General features: G+C 40.7%; 2 protein-coding genes across 5 annotated transcripts in view; one reads left to right on the forward strand and one right to left on the reverse strand.

Annotated features, from left to right (window-relative positions):
• LOC123983372 (zinc finger protein 281-like) overlaps window positions 1-5,134 on the reverse strand; it is an 8,241-nt gene extending 3,107 nt beyond the window's left edge. Inside the window, exons 1-6 of one of the 4 annotated variants that reach the window (XM_046069618.1) lie at window positions 4,987-5,134; window positions 2,125-2,649; window positions 1,822-1,935; window positions 1,537-1,660; window positions 461-553; window positions 207-325 (exon numbers count right to left, since the gene is read on the reverse strand). In XM_046069618.1, the coding sequence (XP_045925574.1) occupies window positions 207-325; window positions 461-553; window positions 1,537-1,660; window positions 1,822-1,935; window positions 2,125-2,577 (903 nt within the window). In that variant the 5' untranslated portion in view covers window positions 2,578-2,649; window positions 4,987-5,134. The other 3 variants (XM_046069617.1, XM_046069620.1, XM_046069619.1) reach the window with 3 other exon arrangements.
• Window positions 5,135-8,344: 3,210 nt separating this feature from the next.
• Window positions 8,345-19,031, forward strand: LOC123982924 (G protein-activated inward rectifier potassium channel 1-like). Its single transcript, XM_046068893.1, has 3 exons — window positions 8,345-9,013; window positions 17,660-17,876; window positions 18,257-19,031. The coding sequence occupies exons 1-3, from the start codon at window positions 8,345-8,347 to the stop codon at window positions 18,922-18,924; spliced, it is 1,554 nt and encodes a 517-aa protein (XP_045924849.1). The 3' UTR covers window positions 18,925-19,031.
• The last annotated feature ends 297 nt before the right edge of the window (window positions 19,032-19,328 follow it).

Here is a 19,328-nt window from a genome sequence, read left to right on the forward strand (position 1 = left end):
TACACACACACACAACATAAGTTACTTTTACACACACACACACACACACACACACACACACACACACACACACACACACACTATTGAATAAAAATCCTTCTAAAAAGCATTAAAAGAAGAATATACAAAGCCAATTGCCAAAACAAACAAAATGAAATGGGAAAACAGCAGTAAGCTACTTAGCAAACAGTCTACACATAGCCTACTTGTTGGCAGGTATCGCAGCGATAGGGCTTCTCGCCACTGTGTGTCCTTTTGTGTCGTTCCATGTGGTACTTCTGGATAAAACGCATGTTACACTGGTCACAGCTGAAAGGCTTCTCTCCTGCAAAAGACAGAGGTGACAGTGTTAGGGCTTGTGTCACACCAGCAACGTTTGTATACACTGATACTGGTGACAAGCGAAGGCATTAATTCCAAAACACTTGAGTATACTATATACCCAAATGCAGAAACTCACCACTGTGGATCTTCTCGTGCCGCTGGAGCAGGTATTTCTGAATGAAGCTCATGTTACACTGGCTGCACCGGAAAGGCCTCTCACCTGTGCGATCAAGAGTACAACCAATCCGCTCACCACATTAATTAACGTCCAGCCTGTCTTATAACTGTGTGTATTGTGTCATAATGAACCTGTGGCATTTATCATTTCACACCTATCGCATGAATACACTTCAAAATTAGACTCATTTACAGAAACAACGGCCCACATTTTTTTTTTTTTTTTTTTTACAAGAAAATCTTATTTCCCCATGTCTAAATTGTGACATACAAATACTCTAGACTTCAGAGACCCTTTATCAGATTAAGTTACATTTATAAAGGACAAAGCAAGGGAAACTTAAAATAAACTGAGGTTGTAAAAAAAGATGTTTTTTCCTGAAATCATTTATGAGCTCAAATTCAAAGAACAGAGTGAGACATTCCCAGCAAAGAGATGACTAAGACATCCAGAAATACATGAGTAATCACTGAGTCACTCCAGGCTTTTGTGATTGTCTGGTTTCAAATAAGGACCCGAGCACTCATGGTGAGGTGGAGAAATTAGTAGTAGAGGGTAATAAAGAGTTCAGTAAATTTAATGTCTGAGATGGATTTTGTTCCATAAATGCTATATTAATTCAGGGTGAATTGTGTTTTTTCTTCCCTGTGTCAAACCTTGGTAACATGGCATTATACCAGATTGCAAGCAAATTGATCTGGGGCTCTATATATAATCAAAATTCCAAAAGTAGCATATTTTTCTAACAATTTTGATTTGTCAGCTGTATTCGTCAGACATAAACCTCTCGTGTGTAGCAGAGAGAACAGACACTGCCTCCTACAGCTCTCTCTGACTTAACGCGTACTGTGTGCATCCTAAATACATTTTCTTCAGCATAACAGATCTGATCAGCAACATGAGCGATGGTGCATTTGTGGAATAAAGTAGAGGATGTAGCTGGTTAAAACATTTCACTTTAAATATATAAATTCTAGGAAAATACTGAGTCTGGGGGAAAAGTAAAGCACTGATGAGCAGCGAATGTCTCTTACCTGTGTGTATGAGCACATGTCTGCGCAAGTGGTAGGAGCTGCGGAAGGCAGCATTACAGTGCTCACAGATATGTGGTTTTGAGCTGGGGGACAGGCAGGCTCCATCTGCATCCAACATCATGGCCTACAAGGTGAAAACCATACAAGTCATAGTACAAGTCATATACTGTTGACTTTTCCACATCATGTGAGCATAAAAGCATTGACGACGTAAGACCAGTTAAACACCACATTTTTCCCCCTGGTGTAGTGAAGGACATGATGAAAGCAGATTAAGTGACTAACCTTTGCAGCATCGTTGCGTTTCCTTCGTGCTTTACCTCCCTGCCCATCCCCATTGCTCCTTCGCCCTCTTCTACCTGAGGACTCTTTTGGCTCTTTGCCCGGTCTTCCAGGCACCTGAGCACAAACAACAAGGTAAATATACCACAAATAACCATTACAGGCAGCAATCACTGCTGCAGGGTAAACAAAGGTCTATAAATAAAGGCATGTATATAACAATTCCTGCTTAAGCAGTGAGAGTGGAAACTAAATATCAACAATTTATCACTTGAAACCATATTTAGAACCACAACCACTTTTTACCGGTTCTCCAAGGGAACGAACGTTGCCGAGGCTGAGATCATGCAGAAGCATATTCTGGTGATTTTGGTGGTGGTTGCCGAAAGACATGTCCGGCATGTCGGTACCACTCTTCCCCGCGCCCCCTCCAGCACAGTTCACCCCTACTCCTCCACCCCCACCATACAGGGGCATACGGTAATCCAGCTCGCTTAACCGCTCCTGCTTAATGCCCATGCTTTGGAGGAAGCCCCCTGTGTTCCCACCAGTGACGCCCTGGTGTTCTGGGGGCGAGTCACGTTCTTTCTTCAGGATCATCTCCTGGGGCAGCTCGCCCATAACGGACTGGGAGGCCAGCCGTGTGAAGCTGGTGACAGGTGGCAGGTGGCTGAACATAAGCATACCTGGTGCAAAATTGGGGTCCATGCCACCGTTACGCAAAAACTCATTGCCCAATTTGTCTTGGATAATACTCATGGTGGTGGTTTTGCTTTGTGCAGGTAAGAAGGAGGGCAATAAATCTAAACAGGAATGAAGGGGAAGAACATCCTGAAAGACAGGGCAGACAAAAATAGTTGTTAAGTACTGACATTTTCAGACATGAATAAATATACAATCCAAAGTACTTGTCACTCTTTGTTTCTTTGTTATAACATCTCATCGGTTATAAGTCTTGCCAGTTAAGATGTTGTCACTGCTACATGGCGTTGACAGTGTGTACTACAGTGTTCTCTGAATTTACTCAGTGGCCTATTATTTACTTAATTGGATTTATTAGGCTTTACCAGCACTGGGTACAGTAACTGGAATCCTTAATGAACACTTTGCACAAAATACATATAATTTACCCTGAGAAAATCCCAAGTGATGAGAAACCTCTAAAATAAAATATCTAGCTTTGTGCAAACTTGTGAAATACAGCACATCATAGTGAAACATTTAACAGTGAAATTAGTACATGTTGTTAATAATATATTGTGATTCGTGTATCAAGGGCGACTGACCAAGTGTAGAAGAAGAGATAATGCAGACACTCAATATACTGCACAGATTACTAACATCAAGGCGATTACTGGTCATTCCATTTCTTTATCTCAGCCACAGCACCAGACATTTGGCACAGTTTACTTAAGTAGCATGCCAAAGTTTAAACACTATCACAATCAGTGTGTTATAAATAGTTGGACCTAACCACTAAGTAGCATGACAAAGCTTAAACACTATCACAATCATTATGTTACAAATAGTTGGGAGCTAACCATTACCAGCTACTAAATTCCATATCAAACCCTAAATGAAACGAAATGGAGATTGGCCATCTGAGCTTGAAGATGAAAATATCCATATTTGTTTATAATATCCACAATATAAGATTAGTTAAAGTTTTAATAGAAGACAAATTAATGCAGTCAATATGTGCCTAGGTATTGGTTAATGAAAACAAAATCTGGTTTATAACATAATTATAGATGGGGGTTTTATGAAGTGACTTTAATCAATATGTGAAGCTCAGCACTCCATCAGATTACAGGTTTTAGCACTGAAACGTATATATATATATATATATATGCTTCTGAAAATTTTATTGTTCTACGTGCCACATTTAGCCCCACATGTGACTTGGACTGTAGCCAAATTAAAATCTCTGCAGTAGCTTGATAGCTTTTTAGACAGACATCACTATTGTATTCTCACTTTGATGCATGCTGGACAACACTGCTGGCCGTCTTTTGGCTAATAAGCCAACATGAACGCAAAAGCTGGGGGTATCGCTTGGAATACTGGCAAATTAATCGGTTCACCACACTTGCCTAAAACAAACGATATTTGAGTCATTTTGGGCAGTCGGGTGAGTAAGCAGTAAGTTAACCTACGTGCATTGAAACATGCACACAAGAATGACTGGGGTGAGAATTTATTGTTTAGTCTAGCCCAGTCGACCATTTGGCTACGCAACCCTGAATTCAACAGAAAGCGGGTGGGCTTTTGTGATGCATAATAGTTAGCCAGCTAGTTAGCGTAGTTAGCTACCCACAATGAGACAATCAACGCATCTTAATAGTCATTAATCAAAACAATCGGCTAAGACGTCCTAAAAACCACAACCTGCCATTCAAATAAAGACACATCAATACTCAAATACATTAGATCTGAAATAAGCCGCATTTGTAGTCGATACATTTCTAAATTCATACGTTACGACCAATGTAACGTAACGTTTAGCTTACTACCTGGTGTTGCTATCAAGCTAGCTAACGCTAAAATAGGATCCACGATTTGATGCCATCATCGCATATGTTGACTTTTTAAACGGTAATTATATAGGAGGAGCATCCTAAAATGCCACATAATTCATTTCTCTGATGAAAAAAAGCACACAACAGCAGGCGATGAAGTGAAATTAACAGCAAGATCGCTTTAAAGTCAGATCAGAGGCACAAATTGCTCATTCTCCAATTCCCAAGCTTTGATGACGCTCGTGAAATCAAATCTGTCTGGCTCGGAGCAACGCTGGCGCTCTATTTATTGTTAGCTAACTTTAGCGGTAATTACTACCGGATAACGCTTACCAGTGCTTTTAGCTAGCAAAACATTCCTCGGCGACTGCGGTACATGTGGACTCCAGTTCCAGTGACCGAACTAAATAAAGATGTGCGCGTTAAAGCAGCTGTGTTTATAACAATCAGGGCTGCCATGAGCTAGCTAGTTAGCTGCTAGCTGCCCCGACTGAAAACCCGCATTACGGCCCATGCAACAGAAACAATGATGCTGGGTCTCAGTGCATCTCCCGTTTGCGCCGAGCCGAGACAATTCCGTCGCTTAAATCTCGACAAATCCAAAGCATTCGCCACGAATAAAAGCCCATTTAGTTTCCTACTCACCTACACATGATCGCAGTTGGTTTCAAACGTGCCTATACTCTCTCCGTATTCGCCGCTTTGGGGTTTTATTGCCAAAACATTGTTCTCCGGCGGTCGCAGCTTTCTTCCATCTTGTCTTGGCGCGGGGAATTATGGGTGTAGAGGACGGGTCGTGAGAGGAGACAGGCGAAGGCTGCTGAGGTTTGAGAGAACCTGACCGGACAAGTAGCCGTGTTCTCTATAGTAAAGTAAACACACTGGATACATTAACACGAACACATACTGTAATGCAGAGAGACATGCAACTCTTTGTCTCTGTATGTCATTCAGGACACGGACAAGGAAAACTTGCTATTTTCTTTAAAAAGCATCCCCTGCTCAAACACACTCTTCATTTTACAATGTTGGATAGATTTAATTTAATGCTACGTTCTAACACACACTTCTGTGTATTATGTGCATTATATCAGTCTCACTGTAGTGTTGAACTGTTGTGAAATTGGGTTCATGTAGGCACGAATAAGGTAAGATATGATAAGATGTTCCTTTATTTATTTAAATGGTACTTAGCAACTTTATATTAGCCTACTTGTAAAGTTTTTTTTAAATCTGTTATCGTATGTTTACTTAATTTTTTTTCAGTATTTCTGGTTTTGTACATTGTGAGTCGGTGTAACAAATACGATGAAATGCAAAGTAGCACATTACTATCACCCTGCAACAAATTTTACCCTTGTTCTCGAATTTCAAGACATACAGGCAGTTTACAGACAGTAAACAGTGGTGATAATTTAGGTTGTAATTTGTGTGTTTGATTGCATGCATGATATATATTTTTTTCTTTAAAAGTTTTTTGTCCTTCTATACACAGACTTTTGCCAAAGTGGCAGTATGATCACCTACCCTTATGCAATCCAGCTGAGGCTTTCACAGACATGTTTCACATACACAAAATTAGAGATGCAGCAACCTAGCTTTTCTCTCCAGATACCTCAACTCAAGGTATCTGCTGATACCAATTTTCCTATCTGATACCAGTGTTCTCTTTCCCAAATGTTAAATCTTGCCCTACAATTTGAATCAGCATCCTGCCATTGAATGGTAGGGGAAACAGTGACTTTAATAATGATATGGATGAAGAAACTGTGCACGGATATCTGGCAATTGCTTAGTGCCAATACAGATCAGCGTTGGATTACCAACTGGCAAAGCAGACATCCACCTGGAGCCCCAGACCCCCACGGGCCCCAAAAGCCCCAGCTTCACTGTGAATTGATTTTAAGTAATTTGATAAAATACAAATGTAATCAGTGAATTTGCTGCACTGTAGTCATTATCAAGTAAGGTGGATCCTACATTAAGACCTTGTGTTGTGGCTCTACATTGTAGAAAGTCTAAAAGACTTTTATTTTTGATTACCTCGCACTATGCATATGCCTAAATAAAAGGTGATGGTGGCGGTCGATAGGGGCCACCTCATAGATTAATCCAACCGTGACAAAATCCTTTCATGACTTCGACTCTTCCTGTTTTATTAGCTGCTCACTTTATTGCAGTGGCAAATAGTGGGTATGTGTTCATGGAGCTTTGTAATGTTATTCCTTAGACTGAATAAAAAATATTCTGTCGGTGTGTGATGGATTTACTGTGATGTGTCCTTTCCTTTTAAATGTAGAGGTACTGCATTTGCGGCTCACTAGAACTGGTTATTTTGATTTCTTACATAATAATTCTTGAGAGCTTTTCTTTGTCTAGTAATGCATTTTCAGTTGGTATTTAATATCAGCAGATATTAGAAAAAGTTAAGGTATTTCTGCAGTTCATATAGCATACTTAAAATGATTTTCTGTCAACAGTCAAGAGCCACCGACAAAACAATCTTAGTGATCTCTTTAATCATTAACTGAATAAATACATGTGGTTACACTTACATGGTAAGTGAATAGTCATTGTATGCCTTTTTGGCCACAGTTCATACAAAAGTCACAATTATAAGCCAGTAAAAGTGTTTTTCCATTTTGTTTTCAATTGCTTTTATTTTGTCTACTAATACTGAACAACTCATTTTGTGGAATGCTTCATTTCCTGCTGGCCAACTGGATGTCTCCCTCTTTCTGTACTCCCTATCTGCCTCATGTGTCTTTATTTTCAGTTAATTAAAATAACAAGGTACGTGGGATGTTTTCAGAGGGTGAGAAGATGCATTGATAATGGTGAAACAGCTACAGTGGAAATCCCAATGTTGCAAAATTCTCTATGCATTTAAATCTGATATTCCTCTTGGGACTAGTGAGGTCTGATACAATCTTACAACCGGTCTATACACATAGCCGACACAAAAAACACAGAACAGACATGGAGTTGATCACATTACTGCCATCACTGGAGAGCTACTCAGTCCACAGTAATTATTCCATATTCGAATTGTGTAAATAGTTTTGGCAACAAATAGCCACATTCATTTTGTTAACATCCCCATAGGGCTTTGGTATGAAGCTTATCTGATTTGTTATAGTAACCTATTCCATTATATTCCTATAATATTCCAATGAACATGTGTAGTTTTGCTGTGACATTTCTTTACCATCTGTCTGTAACAGTAACTTCAAATTCCGTGCTGTAGGCTATAATGCGGTTCCTACAACTATTGGCTCACTTCTACTGCAGCAACACTAGGGGGGACCAAATAGCCGCCAATCACTATAGAAGAACCAGTTAGGCAACTGGGGAAACACATAGCTATGTGTAAAGAAAGACTGGAATGCTTCACAGTTACAGTGTTTGCTGCACTCTTATTTTTTTTACACACGCGCGCGCGCGCGCACACACACACACACACACACAGAGTTTCCTTCTCTGTAACTCCACACCAGCCCCCCTTGAGAGAGAGAGAGAGCTGCGTGCTGCAGCTCCTCAACTGTTCACACAATTTGAAGTCACTCGTACCAGAGCATGTTCCCTTAGAAGTGCGCGCTGTAGCCTGCAATTCACGTTCACAGGTTTATTGAATAACAATATCTCCGTGGAGCCACCAAGGACGCAGCCTTTGAATCGAGCTATTTGAATACAGCTTGTTTTTTTAAAAAATGTGGGCTGCTTTCGAATGTGTTCCCCCACCTCTCAGTGGATGAGATCAGGGACAATAAGTTGGAACTTGCGGGAGAGTCCTTTGCGTAAAAGGCCCGAGTCTGAATCATGTATTGCGCAGAATCTCTGCTCCCTTACGACTAATTTACGGGAGAGAGGCGCATCTCCATCTCACAGAATGAGAGTCGCGCGCTGAATGTTACTGCATGGTGTTTGGGCAGGGGTTACCAAACTTGCGTAAACATCCCGTTTCTACACAAGTATTGATTTCTTGTCATAAGTAGGTGATTGGTACAATGTCAGCCATAAGGAGGAAATTTGGGGAGGATTACCAGGTGGTAAACACCAACCAAAGCGTTACTTTTTCCGCACCGGTCAAGAGAAAGAGGCAGCGGTTTGTGGAGAAGAACGGCCGCTGCAATGTCCAGCACGGTAACCTTGGCGGGGAGACGAGCCGATACATCTCCGATCTCTTCACCACGCTGGTGGATCTCAAGTGGCGCTGGAACCTACTCATTTTCATCCTCACTTATACAGTTGCGTGGCTGGTGATGGCTTCTATGTGGTGGGTCATAGCCTACATCCGTGGCGACCTGAGCCACGGCGGCCACGAAGAATCCTACACCCCGTGCGTCGCCAACGTGTACAACTTTCCCTCCGCTTTCCTCTTTTTCATCGAGACGGAGGCGACCATCGGCTACGGCCACCGCTACATCACAGAGAAGTGCCCGGAAGGTATCATCCTCTTCCTCTTCCAGTCGCTGCTTGGCTCCATCGTGGACGCCTTCCTCATCGGCTGCATGTTCATCAAGATGTCGCAGCCGAAGAAGCGCGCGGAGACGCTGATGTTCAGCCAGGACGCGGTCATTTCGCAGCGGGACGGGAAGTTGTGCCTCATGTTCCGAGTGGGTAACCTGCGGAACAGCCATATGGTGTCCGCGCAGATCAGGTGCAAAGTCATCAAGGTAGGCTAGCTCACGTGCGCATTAGACTATATCCAAAATCACTATAAAAGTAGGCACGCTTTGGCACAGTTTTGCCTCTTGCCCCATCTCAGCTCTTGGAATGCAGTCAGTTCATTTGTTTTGAAATTGCTCATTATGTTTTATGAGTGCATTCCAAGTCATGCATTGAATTTCCAGAATTGATTGCATTCCCTGAGCGTCTCTGTGATTTGATGGTTTTAACACAAGGCTCCAACAAAAGAGCCCATGTATTTTTAATAAGTGACCATTTACATTCACCCCCTGCTGCAGCAACCAGGCTACTTCGTTGCTGGATTCGTCCTTAACAGCAATTTGATGTTGCTGCTCTCCTCCCTCTTAATTTCTGAGAGTGTGTTGCCTGGTTCTGTCAGGGTCGTCTCAATCTCACAATCCCCCCCCCTCTCCCCCCTCGTCCTCAGAATTGCTGTCAATGGGGTATATATCTAAGTTCAGCGTCTGCTTCAACTGCCAGATGAAAGGATTGGAAAACTACACATTGACCTAAAGATCCATTGATCCAATTTCTAGTGGGCCAGAGTGTGGGAAAGCTTGCCTAAAGACAAAATGCCACTAATTTGAAGCACAGAGAGCTGACAATGACATGCCATTGTATTATGCTGGCTTCAGTGCTGAAAAAATCCTGAGGATGAAAGGAGCAGAGGCAGCTGCTGGCTATGATGAAAGAGAAGAGGATAAAAAATGTTTGTGTCATAAAACTTCACAACTGAAAGAAACAGTGTCAATCACTGCATTTTCTGAATCACACCTGGTTGTTTTTCACCTGGAAAACCAAACTATATTTTTATATTACTTGATTTTTTTGAAGCAGACTTTTTGACATGTGTGTGTGTTTTAATGTCCAAGCCCTGTGTTTCCTCACAGTAGCAGGCATGTCTTACAAATGAAATCTACTTTTCTGCAGTCCAAACAAGGCAGATATCCAAAGGACAGCGGTGGTTTGTTGTGGCAGGAAGAGTTAGTCGTGCTTTTGTCACTTCTGCTGAATAGCATGATGATCTCAAGTGACAGTTTACTTTCTGAACCTCGAGGTCGACTCACCAGAAAGCAGTATGTTAGTGTCACCGCTAGTGCATAAATATGGTTATATGCTTTGTGTTTTACTCAGATTTTATCTGGGCTTATAATATCATTTAAAAAACTATCTTCTGTTCAGTCTTTAGTTATTCATATATAGAGTTAAAAAAGAAAATTGGTATCTTTTGAAAAAATAACTCACTCATTTGAACACATTAAAAGCCATGGCTTACTTATAACTGCTAATGTTACAGCTTGTTCCTCTTGAATGAGTTTTTTTAATTTTTGTCATCATTTACTCTTTAATTAACAGTAAAGAAGGCAAAGATGTGTTCATTGCAATTAATCAGCACAACATCATGGAAGCACAACTGCTATATCATTAACTTTTCTCCCTGTACAGAGTTGTACCTGCCAGTAGTTACATTGAGAGACTTTAATATTCTGTAATAGTTGTCTACTGCTGAATAGAATGAAAGCAGTGTATGCACCCGTGGGGCATACTGTTGGGTCGTTTGACCTTGGTAAAATTTGTCTGCACAGTGAGTGTGCCAGTATTACAGCATTGTCCTTTGTAGAAGAACCTCTTTTTAGCGCACCTGGGGCCGTTATAGATTTATCATTAAAGAATACTTTTTGGGATAATATAGATGATGGGCTTTATTTTAAACCCTAAGGCCCAGTGGAAGAGTATAAAACTAGTAGTTTGAGCAGTTCTGGTTCACAACATTTAAAGCAGAACTGGCTGCTGCAGAACTGTTACGAAGTACAGAAGCAGTGCTTTGGCTACGCTCTACCTCACTCAAGCTTGCATCCAGGACATTTCCTAATTATCTGCTAAAAAGCACCACATGCCATGTCTATTCTACTGTGTATTTTAAGGTTTGTTAACAGATGTTTTATAGCCCACAAAGCTACGCCCTTGTGGTGTGAGACTTTACAGTGGGTTATTGTGTAGTAAATTGACTCTACGTCACCCCGTATAGTACTATACCTGCACTGTGGAAATAATGCCTTGGCTTGTGTTCAGGTAACACACGGCTCAAGGTCACTGTGAGATGGGTTGCCAACAAAGCGGACTGACACGATGCAGTAAATCTTATTAATGATGGAGCTCTTTAAACGCAGTGTAACATGGGAACTACAGTCAATTGTCCAGGATAGTCAGGGATTGACATAGGTTGTAAATTCTTATGGGACCTGGATACTCTGGGTTTTGCTAAACATTAAAGTTGATCATGTTCTTCATCTGCATTCATGTTATTTACAGTGCAATGTAATTATAATGCAGGAATGTATCTATAACAAAACGCATTTGTTTGCTTATGTATGTAATAAGCAGCTCAAATAAGCATATTATGGTGAAGCATGTATTGTTATGTTCTGAGCATCAGTTCAGTGATTTTATGTTTTGTCAGTCAGTTTGACATGAGAGACAGGTCTAAATACCCACGAGCCTGCATCGTTGCTATGGAGAAGAAGACATTCAAATTCAAAAACACTCGGTTGTTGTATTTGTGAACAAAACACAACGCTATAATTGCTGAATTATTTCAAAATTTAATCCACCCTGGACTTCTCTTAGGCACACAATACCTTCAACTTTTTTAAAAGAAGAAGATATTTTATATTACACAGTTGATAATGTTTATGTAGGGAGTTTTTGGTTCTTTACAATAAGACTCTTTGGGGCGCAAGAACCTTCTAGTAACTGATACCTGCCAGGAAATATTTTGTTAAAAAAATATTAAAGTCACTTCAATGTGTCACACATTGGAACATTTGGCCGGACTTGGCAGGGCTGTGCATTCATCTATATCCCTAATGTATATTAAATTAAAAAGATAAATATCCTTGAACCTCCATTAATATTCATGCAGATTTCATTAATAAATCAATAAAATGCAGTGGTGCACTGGCCCCTGCAGCAGTGGCAGAATATTATTTTAAAATAAAGAAACATGTTTGCTTCTGTCTGCCAGCAGCACACGGAGGAAACACACTCGTACCAGCAAGAAAAAAGTGCTCAGACAAGAGAGAAAGAAGCAGTAAACAGCAGCAATGTGACAAGCAGGTCGGAGAGACTGAGGGAGAGAGTGACAGCTGGGTGGTGCTCGTGAATGTCAACAGAAGCTCGTCTCAGTAGGTTGGCCCGCAGCAGGAGATAAGTGATAAGGGCTAGTAGTGGCAGATAGACGGGCATGGATGCAAATGTTTAGCTAGACAAGCAGGGAGACTGTTTAACTGTGAAGGACAAGAAGAAAGAGAAGGAGAAAGAGAGAAGAAGAGACAAAAAGAAAGAAGGTTGAAAAAGCTTCATTGGTGCTGTTGAGAGACCAGGAATGGCAGCATAAAATGTGCCGTCTGTGTGAGTATTATGTTTGATGTCCAGCCCAAAGCTCAAAGGATCTGGCTGGACACATATATACACAGTTACATTAAAGACACACATACACACAAGGACAAATGCACATGCACACACAACACACACACACTTCTTTCTAACTTTCTCTGGCACTGTGTTTCTTTGCATCTCTCTCACATACAAATCCACACACACACTGTCACCAAGGAGTAAGTGTGTCACTATAGGGCCTGCTTTTACTCAACCGGAATCTCAGGTGGCTTGGTAAATTAAGCACTCCCTCTATATCAGGTCCTCTTCCAAAGACCATTAATTTCCCCCTTGTGGCACTGAGTGTTTAGTGGCAGTAAGAAAACTCCCAAGGCTTTCACCTTGTTAAAACCATTCAGTGTAAAGCAGGTTGCTGCTTCCTTGGCAGAGGTATAATTTAGTTGCAACACTATGGCGCTATATTGCAGCCATGAACTGTATCTGAAAAATGGCAGCTTCACTTGCATAACTATAATGGCTTCAATATGACTTCCCAGGAAATTGGTCTCCAATTTCATTGACTTGTATGAACATCGCTGACAAATGGGACACCTGCCTGCAGTTTCTCAATGACAATTAACATTTTAAAATGACTGACACAAATAAATTAATATATATATATACAGGACAGGCTTTTTAAAATGATTTCATGTGCTCCTCCCACTTTTAGGAGATGGTGGAAGCTTATATGAAAATTTCAAAGGGAAATTTGAACTACCTAAAGAAGCATCAATTAGCAAATCTATTCATAATACAATACTCAAAATAAAAATTACTCATAATTCAAGTGTGCTTTTGATATTTTAGAAAAATTCTTGATACCACTCTCATATCTTGTTAAATATGAAGCCACAGCTAGCTGCCAGTTAAGAACTGGAAACACCTATCTTGGCTCTTCCTAAAGATAGCAAAATAGTTTTTTGTATTTATTAAACAAGAGGTGCTGGTAGGTGCATATTTTTACCTTTGGACAGAGCCAGGCAAGCTGCTTCCAGTTTTTATGCTGGCTGTAGCTTCGTATTTATCGTATAGACATGAGAGTGGTATCAATCTTCTCAGCATGAAAGCGAATAAGTATATTTCCCAAAATGTCAAACTAACTAATCTTTTCAACTCTAAGCAGGGATTGAGACCAAAAACAGCCTTGTTTTAAAACAACGCAGGGGCCTGTGGTGGTGAGGGATTGTTTTTAAGGTACCGGTGAGTGTTTTAAGGTCAAAGCAACCAAAGCAATGCACAAGGGTTTGCTATAATCATAGAATTTTGTACTGTGAACTGTGGAAAGTTATCACAGTGGCAGCTATTTTATTTTTTTGTCATGATAATAACAAAGTAAACAGGAGTTTACCTGTATTTGTGTGTATGTGATTGGCTACCGCAGCAACCTTGCCGGATATCGTTGCATTGCCTTGCAGCAAAAGTTGAGCCAAATGAAACATTTTAACATTATTTTATTTATTACAAGACTATACCATGCAGACTGGTAGATGAAAGGACAGGCAGTTGGTGTGGCTTTTCACAGCTTTCCCTCTCTTCATTTAAATTTTTCCCCCGGGCATCCACACTTTTCAACATTGTCCTTTTATGTAAAAACATCCCCCTTTCAGAGCATTTTACTCTGATTTAACTACAATAGACATGCAACATAGGCTCCTTGTCTGCATACTCCGGGAGTAGCCATCACGGCTACAGCATGATGGGTGACACTTTCCCTCACCAAGGCGAGCCAGGGATCTGTGGGCACAGACGTCTTCCTGTGAAATGTCACACCCTTCTGTCCTAAACATCACTGTGAATACAAATGACAGCATGTTTGCCATCTGTGGACCAAGTGGCTCCTCACTCTGGGCCAAGGAGACCACTCTGCATACAAGTTAACATGAGGTGACAGAAAGAACTATCTGATTTGAGCTGTAGCAGAATATGACATAGTTTAAGTAATACATTTTCTGCTTTTATTTGCTTTTATTGTTGTGATGATAGTGGACTTCATTTGGGTTGCTGCAGAGTTTCTATCTTTGGCCTTCTGAGTGAAACAAACACCTTTTCCTTTTTAAATCATTCACTCTTGACATATAAACTGGAGTAAGAGGCTTGCAATTGACAGGAAAAGAGGTTTTACAAACTCATGGAGAGCCTTCTCCCTAATCCCATGTTTTAATTTAACAGCTAAAAGAGTACTTTATTTGATTGCAGTGCAAGCACTAGTGTCTTCTCCACAATCTAATGATACTTGTTGTAGAGGCCAGGCTACTACAGAGAGTTTTAGAGTACCATAATATGCTGACAATTAGAGTCAAAGATTACCACAGTGTCTCAAACTGTAAATGTTACCAATGCTCGTGTTATCTGACAGAGATGTGCGAGACCACTGTCTTTTACACCCATATGCTGGCAGTAAGTGCATAAAGAACAACCTCAAGGTCCTAAGGATACCTTTGTAGTGTTGTTGTGTCTCCTGGGTGTATTGTGGTGCTATTGTTTTATCACTACAAAACAAATGTCAAAATATATTCCCCTTTTGTGTATTTTTATATCAAAATCTATCCAGTTCCCTGCCAAAGGTGTCAAGAACCTTTTGTTGACTCATCCAGCTCTCACAGGCAAATAAATATTCTATCCAATAATATGTCATCATAGATTTTTTGGGGGATTCAGCAACTTCTTCCCATTTTATAAAACATGCAGGTCAGGAAAACTAGCACTATTGCACCAGGTTAGGGGTGTGCATCTAGGTGCCAGAATTTTGGAGCAATATCAATATGAAGCCTGAGACTGAGGACAAAAACATGCCCCTCTTCATCCTTTCCCCCTTAAATGGGAATGATGGAAGCAATCCTGAACAACTATAATTACTTTGTCCCGCCTGCTTTTGTGCTCCAAAATTCCCTGCTCACTTTAACTACCACCCCAAAATCCCATGTCATGTGGAACCATGTTAAATCATAGACATTTGCCTTCTCAAAGCTGTTTCATGGGACCCTTATGCCTGTAAAAAAATACATGCTCCCGAACATTTACAGTGGCCGCAAGGGGTCTTGGATGAAAAATGTCAGTACAGTACAGTAGCACATATTATCCAACAGAGATAAAGGAAAAATGGTCCTGGCTGATGAAGTGGCCTGGTAGACTTAACACCAGTCATTCTCAGGTGGATAAAACCTTTGACATGTTTTTTTTTAGCACAAAAGCCAGCAGTGCTTTGAATTTTGGAGGGATTCCATTTGCTCTTTTTCATCTTGTACATCAGGAACACCTGCTTTGTCTAACAGACTGTTTCATAAAAAGTTATGATCATGCCCTTTCAGGAAAACATTGGGGAAACCCCTTATTCTCTTTCTTACCAAGTGTTAGATGGGAAGATTGACACCACTGTGGAATCTTCTCATCCAACTCTCACTAAGAAAGCGAATAAGCTATTTCAAGTAAATGTCAAACTGTTCTGTGACAGTATTATTATTATTGTAATGGGTGGGTACATTATCTGTACTGTGAGTTAAACCTCTGACATAACTTATTTGTTTTAACTTTCCATTAATGAAGTAACAGAATAATTTGCCTACTGCAATAGCTAACCCAGTATGTAAGTAAGTAATACCCAGAATCAGAATCGGGTTTATTGCAAAGTACATTTTCACATACGAGGAATTTGCCTTGGTATGAATTGGTTCTTATTATTGTGCATTGGTGATTAAAATTGTATAAGAAAATATACACCTAATAATTATGAAATTTGACCACCATTGAATTCAAAGCATTATTTCAACATTTTGGGAAATGCAAAATAGCTTTCTGGCAAGTGTGAGATGAGAAGACTAATAACACTCTCATGTCATCATGAGGCTTCAGCAAGCAGGTGGTTAGCTTAGTGTAAAAACTGAAAACAGTTAATTAATTTAATTAGTGAGCTATAGAGGTGCTGGTAGGTGGATTTTGTTACCTCTGGACATGCTAGCTGTTCCCCCTTGTTTCCAGAAAGTAGTACAGTAGTGGTTGAAATTTAACCACTAGTGTAGTTTCTTATCAGATCTGAGAGTGGCATTGATCTTCTCATCTAATTCGCTAAAGTAAAGCGAATAATAATAATAATAATTAGTTAGGGGCAAGATTAACATTTTTAATCAAGATTAATCGCATGATTTTCTTGGGATTAATCGCAATTAATCGCAGTGTTATGCGTAAAATTGAATAATGAATTCTAAAGTAGTGTATTGCGCAATTTGTATGTACTGCTATATACACAAAAGTGTAATAAATTGTGGTTTCCAAACACTTTAAACAAATAAGGTGCTTTTTACCAGCAGTGTGTGCATAGGGTGTTGCAGGGCTGGTGCGTGTGTTCACTCGCACAGACTTCACTCAGTTAAAAACTTGAAATGAGGTTACAAGTCGCGGTGGATAAGCACAGACCAGGTAGGCTAATGTTAAAGCAGCGTTGAACACAGGGTGCAGATGTTGGTTTCGGCTGTTTGAGTTGTTTGATAGGCTGCGTCATTAACAAGCAAGCGGCTCACCTGCTGCCGTGATAACGGATCGCGGGGGGGAAAATATGGAAAAACATGCGTAGTCTGCCGAAGCCTCCCTCCACTGCTTGTTTGGGTGGGTGATTTGCAGGCTGATCAACATCCCGCCCCTCCTGTGACCCATGGTTTGACTGTATGTGTATTAAGAGTCAAACAATGAGCAAGGGACTTTCAAACTAATAATAATAAAATAAAAACTGCGTTAACGTGCGATAAAATAATTGTCGGCGTTAATTAAGTAATGCGTTAACGCGTGCCCAGCCCTAATAATAATATTTCCCAAAATGTTTCCAAACTCTTCCTTTAAATACCACTGAATTTATAGCATTGACACATATTTCAATCTGTCTGAATGAGATGGTTAGATTCAGACGCCAGAATTCAAGATGGAAAATTCAGTTTTTGAAACTACAGCACTTGAAAAAACTTAAACTTGAAAATTCAAAGAGGGTCATTTACACAATTTACATTTAGGCAGATGGCTTTTCAAAGTTTTAAATTTGATTAAGCATTCAGAGTGGTTAAGTTTGACAATTGGGTATTCAGTTGGTTATAATTATTATTTGCTTCCAAAATCCTGTGCTCTGACCCCATTGTGGGGGACAAAGTTGAGGATTTTTCCTAAATTATACCTTATAAGTAAAAATACGCCCTGATCGTTTGTGTTTCCAGTCTCGGCAGACACCAGAGGGCGAATTCCTTCCCCTGGACCAGTGCGAGCTGGACGTGGGTTTTGGGACGGGGGCGGACCAGCTCTTTTTGGTGTCGCCTCTAACCATCTGCCACGAGATCAACACCAAGAGCCCCTTCTTCGATCTGTCGCAGCGCTCACTCATGAATGAGCAGTTTGAGATTGTTGTCATCCTAGAGGGCATCGTGGAGACCACTGGTTAGAGCAAATTATAGTTTTTGAATATGTATATGTTTTTTGAATAAGCTTCCCTTTCCTCAATCATTTGGTTCATCATCATTTAGCTTGTGGTATTTTTCTGTAGCCTAATATAAAATAAAATATTTAACATTGTTTATTTTCACGGTCTTTAATTATTCAATAGCACAAGCTCTTTTCTGTCTCTGTCCTATATACATTCTTTAAATTTCTCTGTGTATTTTTTCTGAAGCAATTTTCCATTTTTAAGTTCTGTTCTCTGTCCTGCATTTTTATTTAACAGCCCAATTCCTACCATTTTCTTTGTAACAGTGTTTTTAGTAATCCACTTTTTGTATTTTTCTCGTCTGTATTTGAAATATTTCTCTACTTCATTGTAGGTATGACATGCCAGGCAAGGACATCTTACACCGAAGATGAAGTCTTGTGGGGCCATCGTTTCCTCCCCGTCATGTCACTGGAGGAGGGCTTCTTCAGAGTCGACTATTCCCAGTTCCACAACACCTTTGAGGTCCCTACGCCTCCCTACAGCGTCAAAGAGCAGGAGGAGAAGTCCTCCTTGACATCGCCCCACCCACTGCCTGTTGCACACACGCCCTCCTCCCCTCCGATGGGGAATGGCGGCCGTGGAGGCCGCAGAGAAAGGCTCTTGTCAGCTGATTATGCGGACCACATAGAGGACCAAGCCTCCAGGTTGCCCAACAAACTCCAGCGCATGAGCTCTACACGGGAGGAGTACCTCTGGAGGGGGCTGAAGACAGGGCCAGCCTTGCCTGGAGGGAAGGCCTCCAGCACAGGAGACCTTCCGCTTAGTATTCAGAGGCTAAGGTCCAGCTCCATCCCAGCTGCGATGCAAGGACAGCCGGAGGAGCAGGTCCAGCTGTTGTCCTTGGATGGAGATGCTGAGGAGGGTGAGCTGGAGAAATCCAGACTGCCAGCAGCCATTAGCACTATTACTGCTCCAACACCAGTCCAGATCCCACTGGTAGGGAGTCGGCCAGAGGACAACCTGCCCCCTAAACTGCGCAGAATGAATGCTGACCGCTGACATCTACAGTCTACCCTTGAGACTAAAAACATTATGAAAATTTAATCAAGCTTGATGGGCATTGCATATAAATAAAGACTACTGTGATATAATTTATATTTTTTTCCTGCAGATATGTCCAGTATTTTACATTTATTTATGGGCTCTCAACTAAGTTGTCCATAGCCACAAATAGAAGGACCAGACCAATAAGCCATCCATCCGCTCATACTGTGAGTCATTTTTGATAGATCACCATCTGTCCCCCCAACTGACTTCACTTCTGCCCTTGTGCTTGTTTCTTTCACTTCTTTACAAAGAGTTGCATTAAAGTCTTTATTATTTCAACCACACATTTTTAATCAAACAAGTTAATCAAGTTTTTAGTGTCAGAATATGAATAAGACTCACCTGAATGGATTGTT

Source organism: Micropterus dolomieu, linkage group LG14, assembly GCF_021292245.1.
Source record: "Micropterus dolomieu isolate WLL.071019.BEF.003 ecotype Adirondacks linkage group LG14, ASM2129224v1, whole genome shotgun sequence".
Taxonomy (NCBI): domain Eukaryota; kingdom Metazoa; phylum Chordata; class Actinopteri; order Centrarchiformes; family Centrarchidae; genus Micropterus; species Micropterus dolomieu.